Source organism: Bubalus kerabau, chromosome 23, assembly GCF_029407905.1.
Source record: "Bubalus kerabau isolate K-KA32 ecotype Philippines breed swamp buffalo chromosome 23, PCC_UOA_SB_1v2, whole genome shotgun sequence".
Classification (NCBI taxonomy): domain Eukaryota; kingdom Metazoa; phylum Chordata; class Mammalia; order Artiodactyla; family Bovidae; genus Bubalus; species Bubalus kerabau.
In genome coordinates, this window is record NC_073646.1 from 36,483,966 (window position 1) to 36,499,007 (window position 15,042).

Genomic DNA, 15,042 nt, shown 5'->3' on the forward strand with positions numbered 1-15,042 from the left:
CCGGTGGGTCCTGGCTTCTGCAGCCCTCCTCACAATGATTTCTAATGCACCAAGGGCTGGATCTCCATGGCACGCCCCTTAGGCCGTCTCCCAGTCCCATGAAGAGACCAGCCCAGACCAACCAGTTCATGATAAGTGTGTGGAGGCTGGAGACCTCTGGAGCTCTGATCAAAGAGGCTCCCCATGCACACAGCCCCCTACAAGTGATCCTGGGAGGCCCCAAGTGCTTGACCACTCAGCCCAGAAAGGCTTCCTGTGCTCCTACCATAGCCTGCATCCCATTTTTCCTGGTTCAGGAGCCCTGCTGGCTGAAGAGGAGCACCTGGGAGTCTCCACCACCCCACCACCCACCCCCGGCATGAAAACCCTAAAGAAACAGTGGTTAGAAGTACTGAGCACCTACCAATTTGTGCTCTGTTTCTTCTTTCTGGGTAAGAGGATCAGGGGCCCACTTGGGAAGGTGGGAAAAGGGAAGGTAGGCTAAGAAGGCTGGAGCACCCCCTATGGGACCAGGGCAAAGGGAGGGGTGTGCCAAAGTCTAGCAGGGAGATGGGCAAGGATCTCACTGCTGAGGGTAGAGGGGAGAAGTCACTGTGGTTTCACAATCTAACTCATTTTCCTTTCTCAACTTTCCCCTAGGCCCTTTCTTTTCCCTTGTTGGCTTCTTCCTCCTCTTCACCTCGCTCTGGTATCTCTCTGTTCTCTACTTGGTATGGTTATTCCTGGACTGGGACACATCCCAGCAAGGTGAGTGCTGAACAAGGGCAGGAGGAAAAGCGGGTGATAGAGGACGAGATGGTTGGATGGCATCACGGACTCAATGGACATGAGTTTGAGCAACCTCTGGGAAATAGTGAAGGACAGGGAAGGCTGGCATGCTGCAGTCCATGGGTCACAGAGAGTCAGACATAACTTAGCAACTAAACAACAAAAACAAGGCCCGGGTAGAAGGGGGTGATAAATGGTGTCTGTAGTGATTCTTCCCCCCTTATCCCTCTGCCCAAGGTGGAAGGCGTAATCAGTGGTTGAAGAACTGCACTGTGTGGAAACACCTGAGCGATTATTTCCCCATTAAGGTAACAGGTCATCCTCCAAGGGATGCTCCACTCCTCCCGCTCCCTTACCTCCCACCTCCTCTCTCCTCCCCATGATGGCTTCTCACCTCTGGCTGCTTAAGTTCAGGTAACGGGGCCGGGGGTGGGATGGTGTTCCCGAGTGGACCCTTGTGCCTTTACCCCATCTTAGACCCTGAACTCTCAGGTCTCTTGGTGGGGAGGGAAGTCCTTTCAGCTGGGGGCCTGCCTTCTCTGCTTTCTTTCCCTCATCCTGCCCCCTCCCACCACAGCTGGTGAAAACAGTAGAGCTGCCCCCAGACAGGAGCTACGTTCTAGTGTCCCACCCACATGGGATCATGGGCTTTGGAAGCTTCTGTAACTCCTGCACTGAGAGCATTGGCTCCTCCCAGCAGTTCCCAGGGCTTTGGTTCTCACTGGCCGTGTTGAATGGCCTCTTGTACATGTCAGTCTGTCAAGAGTACATTATGTCCTGTGGTGAGTTTGAGCTGAGTGACAGAGGATGACCCCACCCCAATCTGGCCAGAGTGACCCCCAGTCACCACCCACCCCAGGCACTTGGCTTGAATTGGCCAGGTTCCCAATAGATATCAGGAGGTGGCTTGGCCCACGTGTCCTGCATCCTTGCTGGGAGAGGCACTGTGGGACATGTGTACAGGGGCACAGGGGTAGGGAATTTGGAGAGAATGGGATGATGTCTAATACTCAGTGTGCTAAAGGGAGAGGTGAGGGACTATGGAGCCAATGAGTGGGTACTAACTGTTCCTGAACCTCCTCATACCTATGAGACTATGTTCTGTGAACTGTCAGAGCCTGGATTTTATTTTTTCTCAACCACAGCTCAGCAGGGCTGTGCCCATGGTGGTTGAGGAGCCAATGAGGCCCTGTATGCCGTCCCAGGGGAGCATGGCCTCACTCTCCGGAATCGTAAAGGCTTCGTCCACCTGGCACTGAGACACGGGTGAATGGATGCCCTGCCAGGGCTGCTTTCAATGGTCAGAACCTCACAGTGTCTCTGGGGATCTACACTCTATTCCTACACACAGGATGAGGTCAAGATGGCGTAGCCGAAGGATGTACAATCATCTTCTCCCTGAAGAACTCCAAAATTACAACTCTCTGCTGAACAACCATTGACATGAGAATGTTGGATCCCACGAAAAAAAGATACCCCACATCCAAGGGCAAAGGAGAAGCCCTTGAAAGATGGTAGGAGGGCCATAATTGCCTTTAGAACCAAGCCCCACACCCACCAGGGATGCTTGGAGGGCTCAAACACCATCTTGTGCACAGCAGCACTCAGAGAACCCACAGAGACTGAGCCAGACCTGCCTTTGAGTGTTGCATGTCTCCTGTAGAGGTCAGCAGTGGCCTGCCACAGGGGCAGGGACTCGGGATGCAGCAGACCTGGGTCACACATCATGTGGCATAAGACCTTTTGGAGGTTGCCATTAACCCTACCAATAAATCCACCAAGCAGATGACCCACAAACTACAGAACAATTATACCAAATAAATTCTCACACTGTTAAGAAAGTTCTAGGATCCACAACAGATTTCCCAATCTGGGGATCTGGCAAAAAGGACCGAGAACTCCCAGGGAATTTGACTTTGGAGGCCAGTGGAATTTGATTACAGAACTTACACAGGACTGGGGAAACAGACTCTTGGAGGGCCCAAACAAAACCTGTGCGCACCAGGACCCAGGAGAAAGGAGCAGTGACCTCACAGGAGACTGACCCAGGCTTGCCTGTGAGTGCCAGGAATCTCCAGTGGAGGCCTAGGTTGGCGGTGGCCTGCTGCAGAGTCAGGGGCACTGAGTGTGGCACAGGACCTTTTGAAGGAGCCCCCATTATCTTCATTACCTCCACCATAGTTTGGTCTCAGTCAAAAAACAGGGAGGGCACACAGCCCCATCCATCAACAGAAAATTGGATTAAAGATTTACTGAGCATGGCCCAGCCCATCAGAACAAGACCCAGTTTCCCCCACAGTCAGTCTCTCCCATCAGGAAGCTTCCTCTGACTTATCCTTATCTGTCAGAGGGAAGACAGGGTGAAAATCACAATCACAGAAAACTAACCAATCTGATCACATGGACCACAGCCTTGTCTAACTCAGTGAAACTATGAGCCATGCCGTGTATGGCCACTCAAGACGGACGGGTCATGGTGGAGAGTTCTGACAAAATGTCGTCCACTGGAGAAGGGAATGGCAAACCACTTAAAGTATTCTTGCCTTGAGAACCCCATGAACAGTAGGAAAAGGCAAAAAGATATGATGCTGAAGATGAACTCTCCAGGTCAGTAGTGCCCAAAATGCTACTGGAGATCAGTGGAGAAATGACTCCAGAAAGAATGAAGAGATGGAGCCAAAGGGAAAACAACACCCAGTTGTGGATGTGACTGGTGATGGAAATAAACTCTGATGCTGCAAAGAACAATATTGCATAGGAACCTGGAATGTTAGGTCCATGAATCAAGGCAAATTGGAAGTGGTCAAACAGGAGATGGTAAGAGTGAACATCGACACTTTAGGAATCAGTGAACTAAAATGGACTGGAATGGGTGAATTTAACTCAGATGACCATTATATCTACTACTATGGGCAGGAATCCCTTAGAAGAAATGGAGTAGCCCTCGTAGAGAACAAAAGAGTCCAAAATGCAGTACTTGGATGCAATCTCAAAAATGACAGAATGATCCCTGTTCGTTTCCAAGGCAAACCATTCAACATCCCAGTAATCCAAATCTATGCCCCAACCAGTAATGCTGAAGAAGCTGAAGTTGAATGGTTCTATGAAGACCTACAAGACCTTCTAGAACTAACACCCCCAAAAAGATGTCCTTTTCATCATAGGGGACTGGAATTCAAAAATAGGAAGTCAAGAGATACCTGGAGTAACAGGCAAATTTTACCTTGGAGTACAAAATGAAACAGGGCAAAGGCTAACAGAGTTTTGACAAAAGAATGCACTGGTCATAGCAAACACCCTCTCCCAACAACACAAGAGAAGACTCTACACATGAACATCACCAGATGGTCAGTACTGAAATCAGATTGATTATATTCTTTGCAGCCAAAGAAGGAGAAGCTCTATACAGTCAGCAAAAATAAGACTATGAGCTGACTGTGACTCAGATCAAGAACTCCTTATTGCAAAATTCAGACTTAAATTGAAGAAAGTAGGGAAAACCACTAGACCATTCAAGTATGACCTAAATCAAATTCCTTACGATTATACAGTGGATGTGACAAATAGATTCAAGGGACCTTCTATCAAGGTCTGATAGAAGGAGTGCCTGAAGAACTATGGATGGAGGTTCATGACATTGTACAGAAGGCAGTGATCAAGATCATCCCCAAGAAAAAGAAATGCAAAAAGGCAAAATGGTTGTCTGAGGAGGCCTTAAAAATATCTGGGAAAAGAAGAGAACCAAAAGGCAAAGGAGTAAAGGAAAGATATACCCTGAATTCAGAGTTCCAAAGAATAGCAAGGAGAGATAAGAAAGCATTCCTCAGTGAAAATGCAAAGAAATAGAAGAAAGCAATAGAATGAGAAAGACTAAAGATCTCTTCAAGAAAATTAGAGATACCAAGGGAACATTTCATGCAAGGATGGGCACGATAAAGGACAGAAATGGTATGGACATAATAGAAGCAGAAGATGTTAAGAAACTGTGGCAAGAATACACAGAAGGACTCTACAAAAAAAGATCTTAATGACCCAGATAATCACGATGGTGTGATCACTCACCTAGAGCCAGATATCCTGGAGTCCAAAGTCAAGTGGGCCTTAAGAAGTATCACTACGAACAAAGCTAGTGGAAGTGAAGGAATTCCAGCTGAGCTATTTCAGATCCTAAAAGATGATGCTGTGAAAGTGCTGCACTCAATATGCCAGCAAATTTGGAAAATTCAGCAGTGGCCTCAGGACTGGAAAAGGTCAATTTTCACTCCAATCCCAAAGAAAGGTAATGCCAAAGAATGTTTAAACTACGGGACAATTGCACTCATCTCGCACCCTAGCAAAGTAATGCTCAAAATTCTCCAAGCCAGGCTTCAACAGTACATGAACCGAGAACTTCCAGATGTTCAAGCTGGGTTTAGAAAAGGCAGAGGAACGAGAGATCAAATTGCCAACATCCGTTGGATCATCAAAAAAGCAAAAGAGTTCCAGAAAAACATCTATTTCTGCTTTATTGACTATGCCAAAGCTTTTGACTGTGTGGATCACAACAAACTGTGGAAAATTCTGAAAGAGATGGGAATACCAGACCACCTGACCTGCCTCCTGAGAAATCTGTATGCAGGTCAAGAAGCAACAGTTAGAACTGGACATGGAACAATAGACCGGTTCCAAACTGAGAAAGGAGTATATCAAGGCTATATTTTGTCACCCTGCTTATTTAACTCATATGCAGAGTACATCATGCAAAATGCCAGACTGGATGAAGCACAAGCTGAAACCAAGATTACCCAGAGAAATATCAATAACCTCAGATATGCAGATGACACCACACTTACGGCAGAAAGCAAAGAGGAACTCAAGAGCCTCGATGAAAGTGAAAGAGGAGAGTGAAAAAGCTGGCTTAAAACTCAACATTCAAAAAATGAAGATCATGGCATCTGATCCCATCACTTCATGGCAAATAGATGGGGAAACAATGGAAACACTGACAGACTTTATTTTCTTGGGCTCCAAAATCACTGCACATGGTGACTGCAGCCATGAAATTAAAATACACTTGCTCCTTGGAAGAAAAGCTATGACCAATCTAGACAGCATATTAAAAACCAGAGACATTACTTTGCCAACAAAGGTCCATCTAGTCAAAGCTATGGTTTTTCAAGTAGTTATGTATAGATGTCAGAGTTGGACTATAAAGAAAACTGAGCACTGAAGATGCTTTTGAACTGTGGTGTTGGAGAAGACTCTTGAGAGTCCCTTGGACTGCAAGGAGATCAAACTAGTCCATCCTAAGGGAAATCAGTCCTGAATATTCATTGGAAGGACTGATGCTGAAGCCAAAGCTCCAATAATTTGGCCACCTCTTGTGAAGAACTGACTCATTGGAAAGGACCCTGATCCTGGGAAAGATTAAAGGCAGGAGGAGAAGGGGACAATAGAGAATGAAATGGTTGGATGGCATTGCCGACTCCATGGACATGAGCTTGAGCAAGCTCCAGGAGTTGGTGATGGACGGGGAACCCTGGCGTGCTGCAGTCCATGGGGGTCACAAAGAGTCGGACACAACTGAGCAACCAAACTAAACTGAGGAACCTGGAAGTGCTTTCCTGGTGGCTCAGCAGTAAAGAATTTCCTGCAGTGCAGGAGACACAGGAGACTCAGGTTTGATCCCTGGGTCGGGAAGATCCCCTGGTCAAGGGCATGACAATCCACTCTAGTGTTCTCGCCTGGAGAATACCATGCACAGAGGAGCCTGGAAGTCTATAGTCCATAGGATTTCAAAGAGTCAGACATGACTGAAGTGACTTAGCAGGCTTGTACACAGGAGCCTGGAAGCTTTCCTGGATCCCATGTGTAATATTGCTAGAGACAAGAAGGGCTTGTGTAAGGCTGGACCCAAAGAAGGACTTCCCTTGTCAGGATAAGATGAGAGCCTCCCACCCCAGCACAGTCACTGTCTCCCGTTCCCGATTCTCTCCTCACCTGATGGCATCTTCTCCCATGCAGGAAGGATGAGGGAGGCATAGCCCTGGCTGGGGTCCAGGGACAGTGCTGGACCATGTGTTCTAGGAGGGAAGACAGATTGGAAGCTTACTGTGGCTTCTTGGATCTAAGCTTTAGTTCCATGGGATCCAGAGAAGGGGAATCCGGAGGGTCAACACATAAGAGCTTCCTGTAAGTGGGGGATGAAAGCAGCCTTGAAAAAAATAAACCTCCTGTAGTTGGTCTTGCCTCCAGTCCCAACGAAACCATCAGAACCTTGCAGAGACCCCTGGAGGTGCCCTGAGGACAGCAGAGCAGGCCCCTTTAGCTTGGTCCTCCCCAGCCTTGCACCAGCTGCCTTCCTGAATTTACCTCCCAATGTTCCCTTGCAGAAGTCCTTTTAAAAACCAAACAGGGCCAAAAATTGCTGGGCTCCAGAAATTGCTGCTGTAGGTGATTGCTCTGGACTCAGTTGGCTTGCGGGTGGGTTACAACAGGGAACAGTCCCTAAGAGTCATAAACCGGTGAAGGGGCCAAAGAAGGTTAAGAAGGTCAACAAGGATGCTGAATTAGTGGCCAAGTGGAACTACTATACTCTAAGTCAGGAAATGTTAAGACGACCAGTAGTTGCCTGTGAACTTGGCAGACTTTACAACAAAGATGCCATCATTGAGTTTTTACTGGCCAAATCTTCTGAAAAGGCTCTTGGGAAGGCAGCCTCTCACATTAAAAGCATTAAGAATGTGACAGAACTGAGGCTCTCTGACAACCCCGCCTGGGAAGGCGATCAAGGAAACCCTAAAGGTGACAAGCATGACAACCTCCAGCCGGCACATTTCATCTGCCGCCCCCCCCCCCTCCCTCGTGGGCTTGGAGATGAACAGCCAACACAGCTGTTGCTTCCTCCCGTGCTTTGGTTGTGTGTTTTCTGGGTGAGCCCTCAAAGAGATCAAAGCAGAAGTTTGTCACACGTGCAGGGCTGCCTTCCAGGAGGGGATGAGGTCATCAGGCTCAATGGCACCAAGGAAGGCGTGGAAGTGCTGCTGAAGAGCAGGATGGAGGAGATGCGGCTTCGAGCCAAGCTGGGGAAGAAAACAAAGAAACCCAAGGCGGCAGAGTCTCAAAATCAGGTGTCAGTGAAGAAGCCCCAGGACCATCAAAAATGAAGACAGGGAAGCCCGAAGAAACCAGTCTTGACTCTTGAGAGAAGAAGACCAACTAACTCAGCTCCCAAAAGTGCAGCAGCACCCAGGAGTGCTTCTCGAAAAGCCGCCAAGAGGTCCATCGCTGACAGCGAAGAGTCAGAAGCTTACAAGTCTCCCTCACCACCCACAACTCTGCCAAGCCCTCCAAGGAGGATCGGCCCACTGGGTCACCCACACGTCCTACTGCTTCTGAGGCCCGTGGTGCAGCCTCCACTGGGCCCTGTGTACTTGCTCGTCCCCTTAAAGCTGGAGCCACTCGAGTAGGAAGGCGCAGTGAGGACTCAGTGACCCTGCCGGCCCCCCGCCCATCACTCTCTCCCGGTCATCTCTACCCTCTGTGCACTTGGACCTTCCCACGGCCCCAAGAGCATTTTGGGCACATATTTACACTCAAAATAATTAGACTCCAGATTCCTCCTGGGTGTGTGGTCAGCTCATTTTGACTAAAATTCTCATGGTTTTGCTACCAACAGTTAAGTAATTAAATAAGCCGAGTGAGACTGAACTTGAGAAAGAAAAAAAAAAAAACAAAAACCACTGTCCTTGGACATTTCCAGCCTGTGACACCCCACTTGCACCCACAGCTAGATTGTCCTTCTTCCTTCTTCCCACCCAGACTCCCATGAAAATTTCATCCGTTGAGCCTTCCTTCCAGTGGATGGGGCTAGCTCCCTGGCTGTGTCACCATTTCTTGTGGACTGAGCATCACTCTGGCCAGACTCTAAAGTCCCTCTTACCCTTGGCCCCCACCACCCTCATCACTTGCCCTTGGATGCAGGTGGGTTGAGCAGGGACAGGAGGAAATATCTCTTGCCAAAAGGTCCCTGGACCAGGAAGCTTCAAGTGAGTGAGACCTGGCACAGGGAGAGAAAGGTGTGCCAGCCTGAGCCATACTAGAATCTGCCTATCCTGTCTCCTACTAACCCACCCTTCATTCATGGAGCATCTCCACATGCTGGGGACGCATCATGGCGGCTGCAGTGATGAGCCCAATTCTCTTCTTGTTGCTCACAGTGTGCGGGAGACTTTGATCAGAAAGTGATCATGACAGAGGGAAAGCGCTTTGTGTCAGGAGACAATGTGATGTGTGACAGAGGCTTCTCATGGGTGTACATCAGACTTCCCTAAAAGAAAGTAACCTTGGGACTTGCCCAGTGGCCAGTGGTTAAGAATCTGCCTTGCAATGCAGGGGACACAGGTTTGATCTCTGGTCAGGGAGGTAAGGTCTCACATGCTGCAGAGCAGCTAAACCTGCACTGCAATGAAAATCCCGTGTGACGCTAAGACCTGATGCAGCCAAATAAATAAATATTAAAAAAAAAAAAAAAAGTAACCTTCACAAAAAACAGAAGTGTCCTTCCAGTGAGGACAGGGGCAATGTAGGTGTGGGGAGTGGAGGTCACCACAAACTATTGAATGCCAGATAGACTCAACAATGTTTGTTCAACACAGGGAATATTGACAATATTTTTAAGAACTATAAATGGAAAGTAGCTGTTAAAAATCATAATAATTTAGATTTCCCTGGTGGTACAATGGATGGGAGCCCACCTGCCAGTACAGGGGACACAGGTTCAGTCTCTGGTTGGAGAGGATCCCACATGCCATGGAGCAACTGAGCCCGAGGGCCACAAATGCTGAAGCCTGGGATGCCTAGGGCCCAAGAGCCTCAGCCACTAAGCCTGGGTGCTGCAACTACTGAGCCCAGATGCCACAACTACTGAAGCCATGAGCTCAGAGCCTGTATCCTGAAACAAGAGAAGGCACCACAATGAGAAGTCCATGCCCAGCAAGGCAGAGTAGACCCTGTTCACTGCAACCAGAGAAAGCCCTTGCACAGCAACAAAGACCCAGCACAGCCAGCAATAAATAAGTAAATAATTTTAAATAGTCGCAACAACTTTTTAAATTTAATTCTTTTTTATATTTTATTTTTGGCTGCATTGAATCTTTCTGGCTGCATGCAGTGCTTACTCTAGGTGCACCAAGCCGGGGCTACACTCTATTTGTGGTGCGTGGGCTTCTCATTGCCGTGGCTTCTATGTTGCCAAGCACAGACTCTAGAGCTCTTGGGTTTTAGTGTCTGTGGCCGCAGCTCAGTAGCTGTGCTGCATGAGCTTAATTGCCTCATGGCATGTGGAATCTTCCCAGACCAGGGATCGAACCTGTGTCTCCTGACTTGCCAGGAAGATTCCTAACTGCTGGACTATCAGGGAAGTCTAATTTTTTTTTAAGTGATGATCCAGGAATTCCCAGGTGGTACAATGAATAGGACTCAGTTCATACTACCTAGGGCCCAGGTTCAATCCCTGGTTGGGGAACTAAAATCCCACAAGGCCAAGTATCGAAAAAAGGGGACTTCCAGTAACCTCGAAAAAATGCTGGCCCACTGCCTCTGGTCAGGCTTGAACAAGGTCCTGGTCTCAGCGAACGCTGGCCCCCGACCCCTTGGAACATGTGCCCAGAGCCCAGTGGACTCTCTCTTGGAGGGGCTCCCCAATCCTTAGCATTTCCCACAAAGCCATGCCCCCAGAGGTCTCTCCACGGGGGCCTAAGCTACTCCTTAGGGATTAAAGCTTCCTGCACATCCTCTACCCCTCAGGACCAGGCCCCGGGGAAAAACGGGGAGCCCTGCTATTCAGGGTACACACCATGGCAAGCCCCACTGGCCCAGACCTCTGGCCTTGGATGGGCCCCGGTACCAGCTGGAGTCAATGCCCAGATCCCAGATCAGATCGCTGAGCTTGCAGATCTGCAATCAGAAGGGATTTGTCAAGCTGGCACTAGAACACCAGTGAGGAACCCAGGGGTGGCCAGGCAGGGTTTCTAGGGCAGCACTGCTCTGGGGAGGAGCCCCGCCCACAAGGGCCTGGAGTCAGGCTTCCCCTGTGCCCCCAGAGCCTCCCCAGTGCCAGTCTTCTCTTTGGGGGAGAATGAGCCCTCCCACAGTTTCTGAACCCGCCTGGGTCCTGGGTGGAAAGATGCAGGAAACACTGGGTCGCTGCTGAGAGTGGCCCTGCGAATGTTCCAGGCCCCAGGGCCTCCTGCCCTTCCATACCTGAAACCTCTGCCTGCTCTGCTCCCAGGCTCCCCAGCCTGCTCCCCACTCCCAGGCTCAAGGCCCCCCGCATGGTTGGGAGGTGAAGGTCCTAGGTTGGGACCTGAATACTTGGTGCCAGCCCCACCCCCAGGCTGGCATTTGGCAAACCCACCAGCCCTGAACTCTGTCCCACTAGATCCCTCAGGAGGGAGAGGGACTTACCTGAAGGGGTCTCAGTGACCACCTGTCTTATTCCTCTTCTGCCCACACTGCAGGCCCCGATCCACGTACAGTGAACCAGGTGACCCGCCTCAACACACGTGGACGCGGTGCACGGGGCCACTGTGGAGCCACCCAGGCAGCTGTTCCAAGAGCACTCCCTGTGCTACAGGGTCCCTGCCCACAGTCACCTCCTTGTCACCTAGGCAGCCGCAGGGCCCTGGAGGAGTGTGGGTGGGGACTGAATTTCACACTGGGAATATACATGTGGTATTACTGTGTTTGTCCTTAGGGTTAAGACCCCCGTGCCGAGTAATGCCTCCAAGTAGCCTAAACACTCCCAGACCTGCGAACACTAGGGTGCGCTTGTCCAGTGTCTGTGATATCATGCAGTCAGGGCTGGGATCCAGTGGGTGGGCTCTCTGGCTTCTTCCGCAACCGTTTCCCACAAGATTTCTACTGCACCCGGGGGTGGACCTCGGTGGCACGCCCCTGCCACCTCCCCGCTTCCCAGCCCCAGGGAGTGGCCAGCCCAGACCAACCCACTGGAGAAGTTCATGATAAGTGCAGGGAGGCTGGAGACCTCTGGGGCTCTGAACATAGTCTCCACATCCACAGGCGATCCCTGGAGGCCACAAGGGCTTGGTCACTGAGACCAGAAAGGCTTCCAGCATCCAGTCCGGGAGCCCAGCTGGCAGAAGGGGAGCACCTGGGAGTCTCCACTGCCCCGCTGCCCTCCCCCAGCATGAAAACCCTAAAGAAACAGCAGCTAGAAGTACTGAGCATCTACAAATACGTGTTCTGTTTCCTCTTCATGGGTGAGGGGAACCAAGCTGGGGTCCACTAGGGAAGATGGAAAGAGGGGAGGGTGGAAGAGAAAGGCTGGAGCCCACTGTCACTCGGATCTCTAGGGCCAGGGAGGGGGTGCCCAGAAGTCCAGCTGGGAGACCGGCAGGGGTCTCATTGGTGAGGGTGGAGAAGTCACTGCAGTTTCAGAATCTAAATCATTCTCCTTTCTCCTTTGTACCCAGGCCCTTTCTTTTCCTTTCTTGCCTCCTTTCTCCTCTTCACCTCCCTCTGGTGGCTCTCTGTTCTCTACTCGGTGTGGTTATTCCTGGACCAGGACATACCCCACCGAGGTGAGCGCTTAAACAAGGGCCCAGGGAGAAGAGGTGATAAAGGCTGTCTGTAGGAATTCTTCCCCCGCCCTTATCGCTCTGCTCAAGGAGGAAGGTGTTGTCAGTGGACGAGGAACTGGGCTCTTTGGAAACACCTGAGTGATTATTTCCCCATTAAGGTAACAGGACACCCTCCAAGGGATGCTCTCCCCCTCCCTCTCCCCTACCCCGCCAACTCCTCATCCCTCCTCACCTCTCCCTATGACGGCTGTTTCAGTTCAGTCAATGGGGCAGCGAGTGTGGTGGTGTTTCAAGAGTGAACCGTGTGCCCTTGACCCCATCTTTGATTCTGAACTCTGACGTCTGTTAGTGCGGAGGGAGGTCTTTTCCCGTAAGTCTTCTCTGTTTATTTCCCTCACCCTGTCCCCTGGCCCCCACAGCTGATAAAAACAGCAGAGCTGCCCTCAGACGGGAACTATGTACCTGTCACCCACCCACATGGGATCTTGGCCATCGCAAGCTTCTGTAACTTCTGCACGGAGGGCACTGGCTCCTCCCAGCAGTTCCCAGGGCTTCAGTTCTCGGTGGCCATATTGAACAGGTTCTTCTGCCTCCCAGTCTATCGAGACTATGTTATGTCCTATGGTAAGTCTTGAGCCGAGTGACAGAAGGCAACTCCATCTGGCTGGAGTGGTCCCCACTCACAGCCTACCGCAGGCACTCTGCTTGAACTCACAGTGGAGGGTCAGGAAGTGACTTTGGAGCAAGGGTCCCGCATCCTTGCTGGGAGAGGTGCTGTAGAGTTCACGGACTGGGGGGCAGGGGGACAGGGGTAAGGAGTTTGGAAAGAAAGGGGTGGGATCTCACTCTTCCTGTGCTAAAGGGAGAAGAGCCTAGGGAACCCATGAGTGGGTAAGATCTGTTCCTGCACCCTCTCTTGTCCACAGGAGTATGTTCCATGAACCGTCAGAGCCTGGATTTTATTCTGTCCCAGCCCCAGCTCGGCCAGGCTGTGGTCATCATGGTCGGGGGAGCCCATGAGGCCTTGCATGCCATCCCAGGGCAGCACTGCCTCATTCTCCGGAACCGTAAAGGTTTTGTCCGCCTGGCACTGAGGCACGGGTGAGCGGTGGCCCACCTCGCAGTGTGTCTGGGGATCTACACTCTGTGCCTACACACCCGCCCCCTGGAGCTGGACTGTGTGTCCCCAGAGCTTCCACCGTGACCACCTCTAGAGGGCGCTCTAGGCAGACCTTGGGTGTTTCCTCTGTGCCCAGCCCTGGTGCCCATTCCCCAGGCTTCCTCCCACGCAGAGAGAGACGGGATCACAGTGCAAATCGCTGGACCCACTGTCTTGGATGCCCACAGTTCATTGCTTTATGAAATCCTTCAAGCAAGACCTTGCAGGCTTCTTTACTTGTGAAATAGGGTGAACACCCACCTTGCCACCGTGTTGTAGTTGAGACTGTATGAGAAAATGTATATACAGTGGCCCAGTACACATTCGTCTTAAGAGCCGTGAGTCCCGGACTTCCCTGGTGGTCCAGTGGGTAAGACACCATACTCCCAATGCAGGGGACCTGGATTTGATCCCTGATCAGGGAACTAGATCCCACATGCCCCAGCAAAGACATGGCAGAACCAAATAACTAAATAAAAATATTTTTTTAAAAAAAGAAACATAAGTCCCTTCTTCCAGATCTTTCCTTGTAGTAACATCATTTGGCCTACAAAGTGCTTCAAATGGCCTTGGGAAGTGGGAACCCATGGAGGAAGAATGTGGGGGCCCTCCCAGAGCCCCTTATGTGACCAGCCCTCTTCTTTCTTGTCTCCTCACCTTCCCAGCAGCTCTGGAGAATGACATCTTCAGCGTTAAGGCTTTTGCCCCAGACTCCTGGCAGCGTCCGTTCCAGGTCACCATCAAGAAGTCCGTGGACATTTCTCCTTGCATCTTCTGGGGCTGTGGTCTCTTCTCAGCCAAGTCCTGGGGCCTGATGCCCCTCGCCAGACCCATCACCACTGTGGGTGAGTGCCCGTGTCCAGGGAAGAAGGACAATGTGAGCTGCATAGGCAGCCGAGGCCCCTCCCCTGACCTGTGTCCCCCTGTCCCTGCAGTGGGCCGCCCCATCCCGGTGCCCCAGTGCCCACAGCGCACCGAGGAGCAGGTGGACCATTATCACACGCTGTACATGAAGGCTCTGGAGCAACTGTTTGAGGAGCACAAGGAGAGCTGCGGCCTCCTGGCTTCTACTCACCTCACCTTCTTCTAGGCCTGGACTCACCCCTCCTCACCTCACAGCCCCACCCACCTGCCCCACAGCCCCTGATCCCAGTGTCTGAGCCCCCACTGACTCCACACTACTGTGCAAATAAAAGCCAGTTCTCTCACCACTGCTTGGTAGAACCTTTCTCTAGGAGTGAGCCTGCCCACTCGTGTTCTACCTCCACCCTAACTGATACAGACTTGCTGCCTTAGACTTGCTGCAGGGCCCTGAATTCTCTTCCCAGAGATCGAATCCTGCTACATGAACTTGCATGAGTCTCTTCCCTTGGCTGGGTTCCCTTTTGCCTCTGTAAATGAATGCATCTCCTTAGCTAAGAGTTCTTGAGCATCACAGTGGAGTTGGAGAGGGGAGTTCCCCCAAGAGGTAAGCTTGCAGAGTGGACAGGATTTAAGTAGGGGGAGACCATAGAGTACATGAGCTGCCCTAGT

General features: G+C 50.9%; 1 protein-coding gene and 2 pseudogenes across 1 annotated transcript; all 3 read left to right on the plus strand.

Annotated features, from left to right (window-relative positions):
* Positions 1–98: 98 nt before the first annotated feature.
* LOC129637667 (2-acylglycerol O-acyltransferase 3-like) lies at positions 99–2,038 on the plus strand (annotated as a pseudogene).
* Positions 2,039–2,131: 93 nt separating this feature from the next.
* On the plus strand, positions 2,132–8,145 carry LOC129637668 (replication termination factor 2-like; annotated as a pseudogene).
* Positions 8,146–11,956: 3,811 nt separating this feature from the next.
* Positions 11,957–14,599, plus strand: LOC129637669 (2-acylglycerol O-acyltransferase 3-like). The gene is made up of 7 exons (XM_055561884.1): positions 11,957–12,029; positions 12,243–12,350; positions 12,438–12,508; positions 12,770–12,974; positions 13,277–13,451; positions 14,143–14,354; positions 14,445–14,599. The coding sequence occupies exons 1-7, from the start codon at positions 11,957–11,959 to the stop codon at positions 14,597–14,599; spliced, it is 999 nt and encodes a 332-aa protein (XP_055417859.1).
* Positions 14,600–15,042: the final 443 nt, after the last annotated feature.

Excerpts from the sequence above, each read along its gene's own strand:
- LOC129637669 (XM_055561884.1), top strand. The coding sequence starts at position 11,957 with ATGAAAACCCTAAAGAAACAGCAGCTAGAAGTACTGAGCATCTACAAA. Across the intron at positions 12,030-12,242 it reads GTTCTGTTTCCTCTTCATGG|GCCCTTTCTTTTCCTTTCTT; the intron begins GTGAGGGGAACC and ends CTTTGTACCCAG. Across the intron at positions 13,452-14,142 it reads CGCCTGGCACTGAGGCACGG|CCCTCTTCTTTCTTGTCTCC; the intron begins GTGAGCGGTGGC and ends TTATGTGACCAG.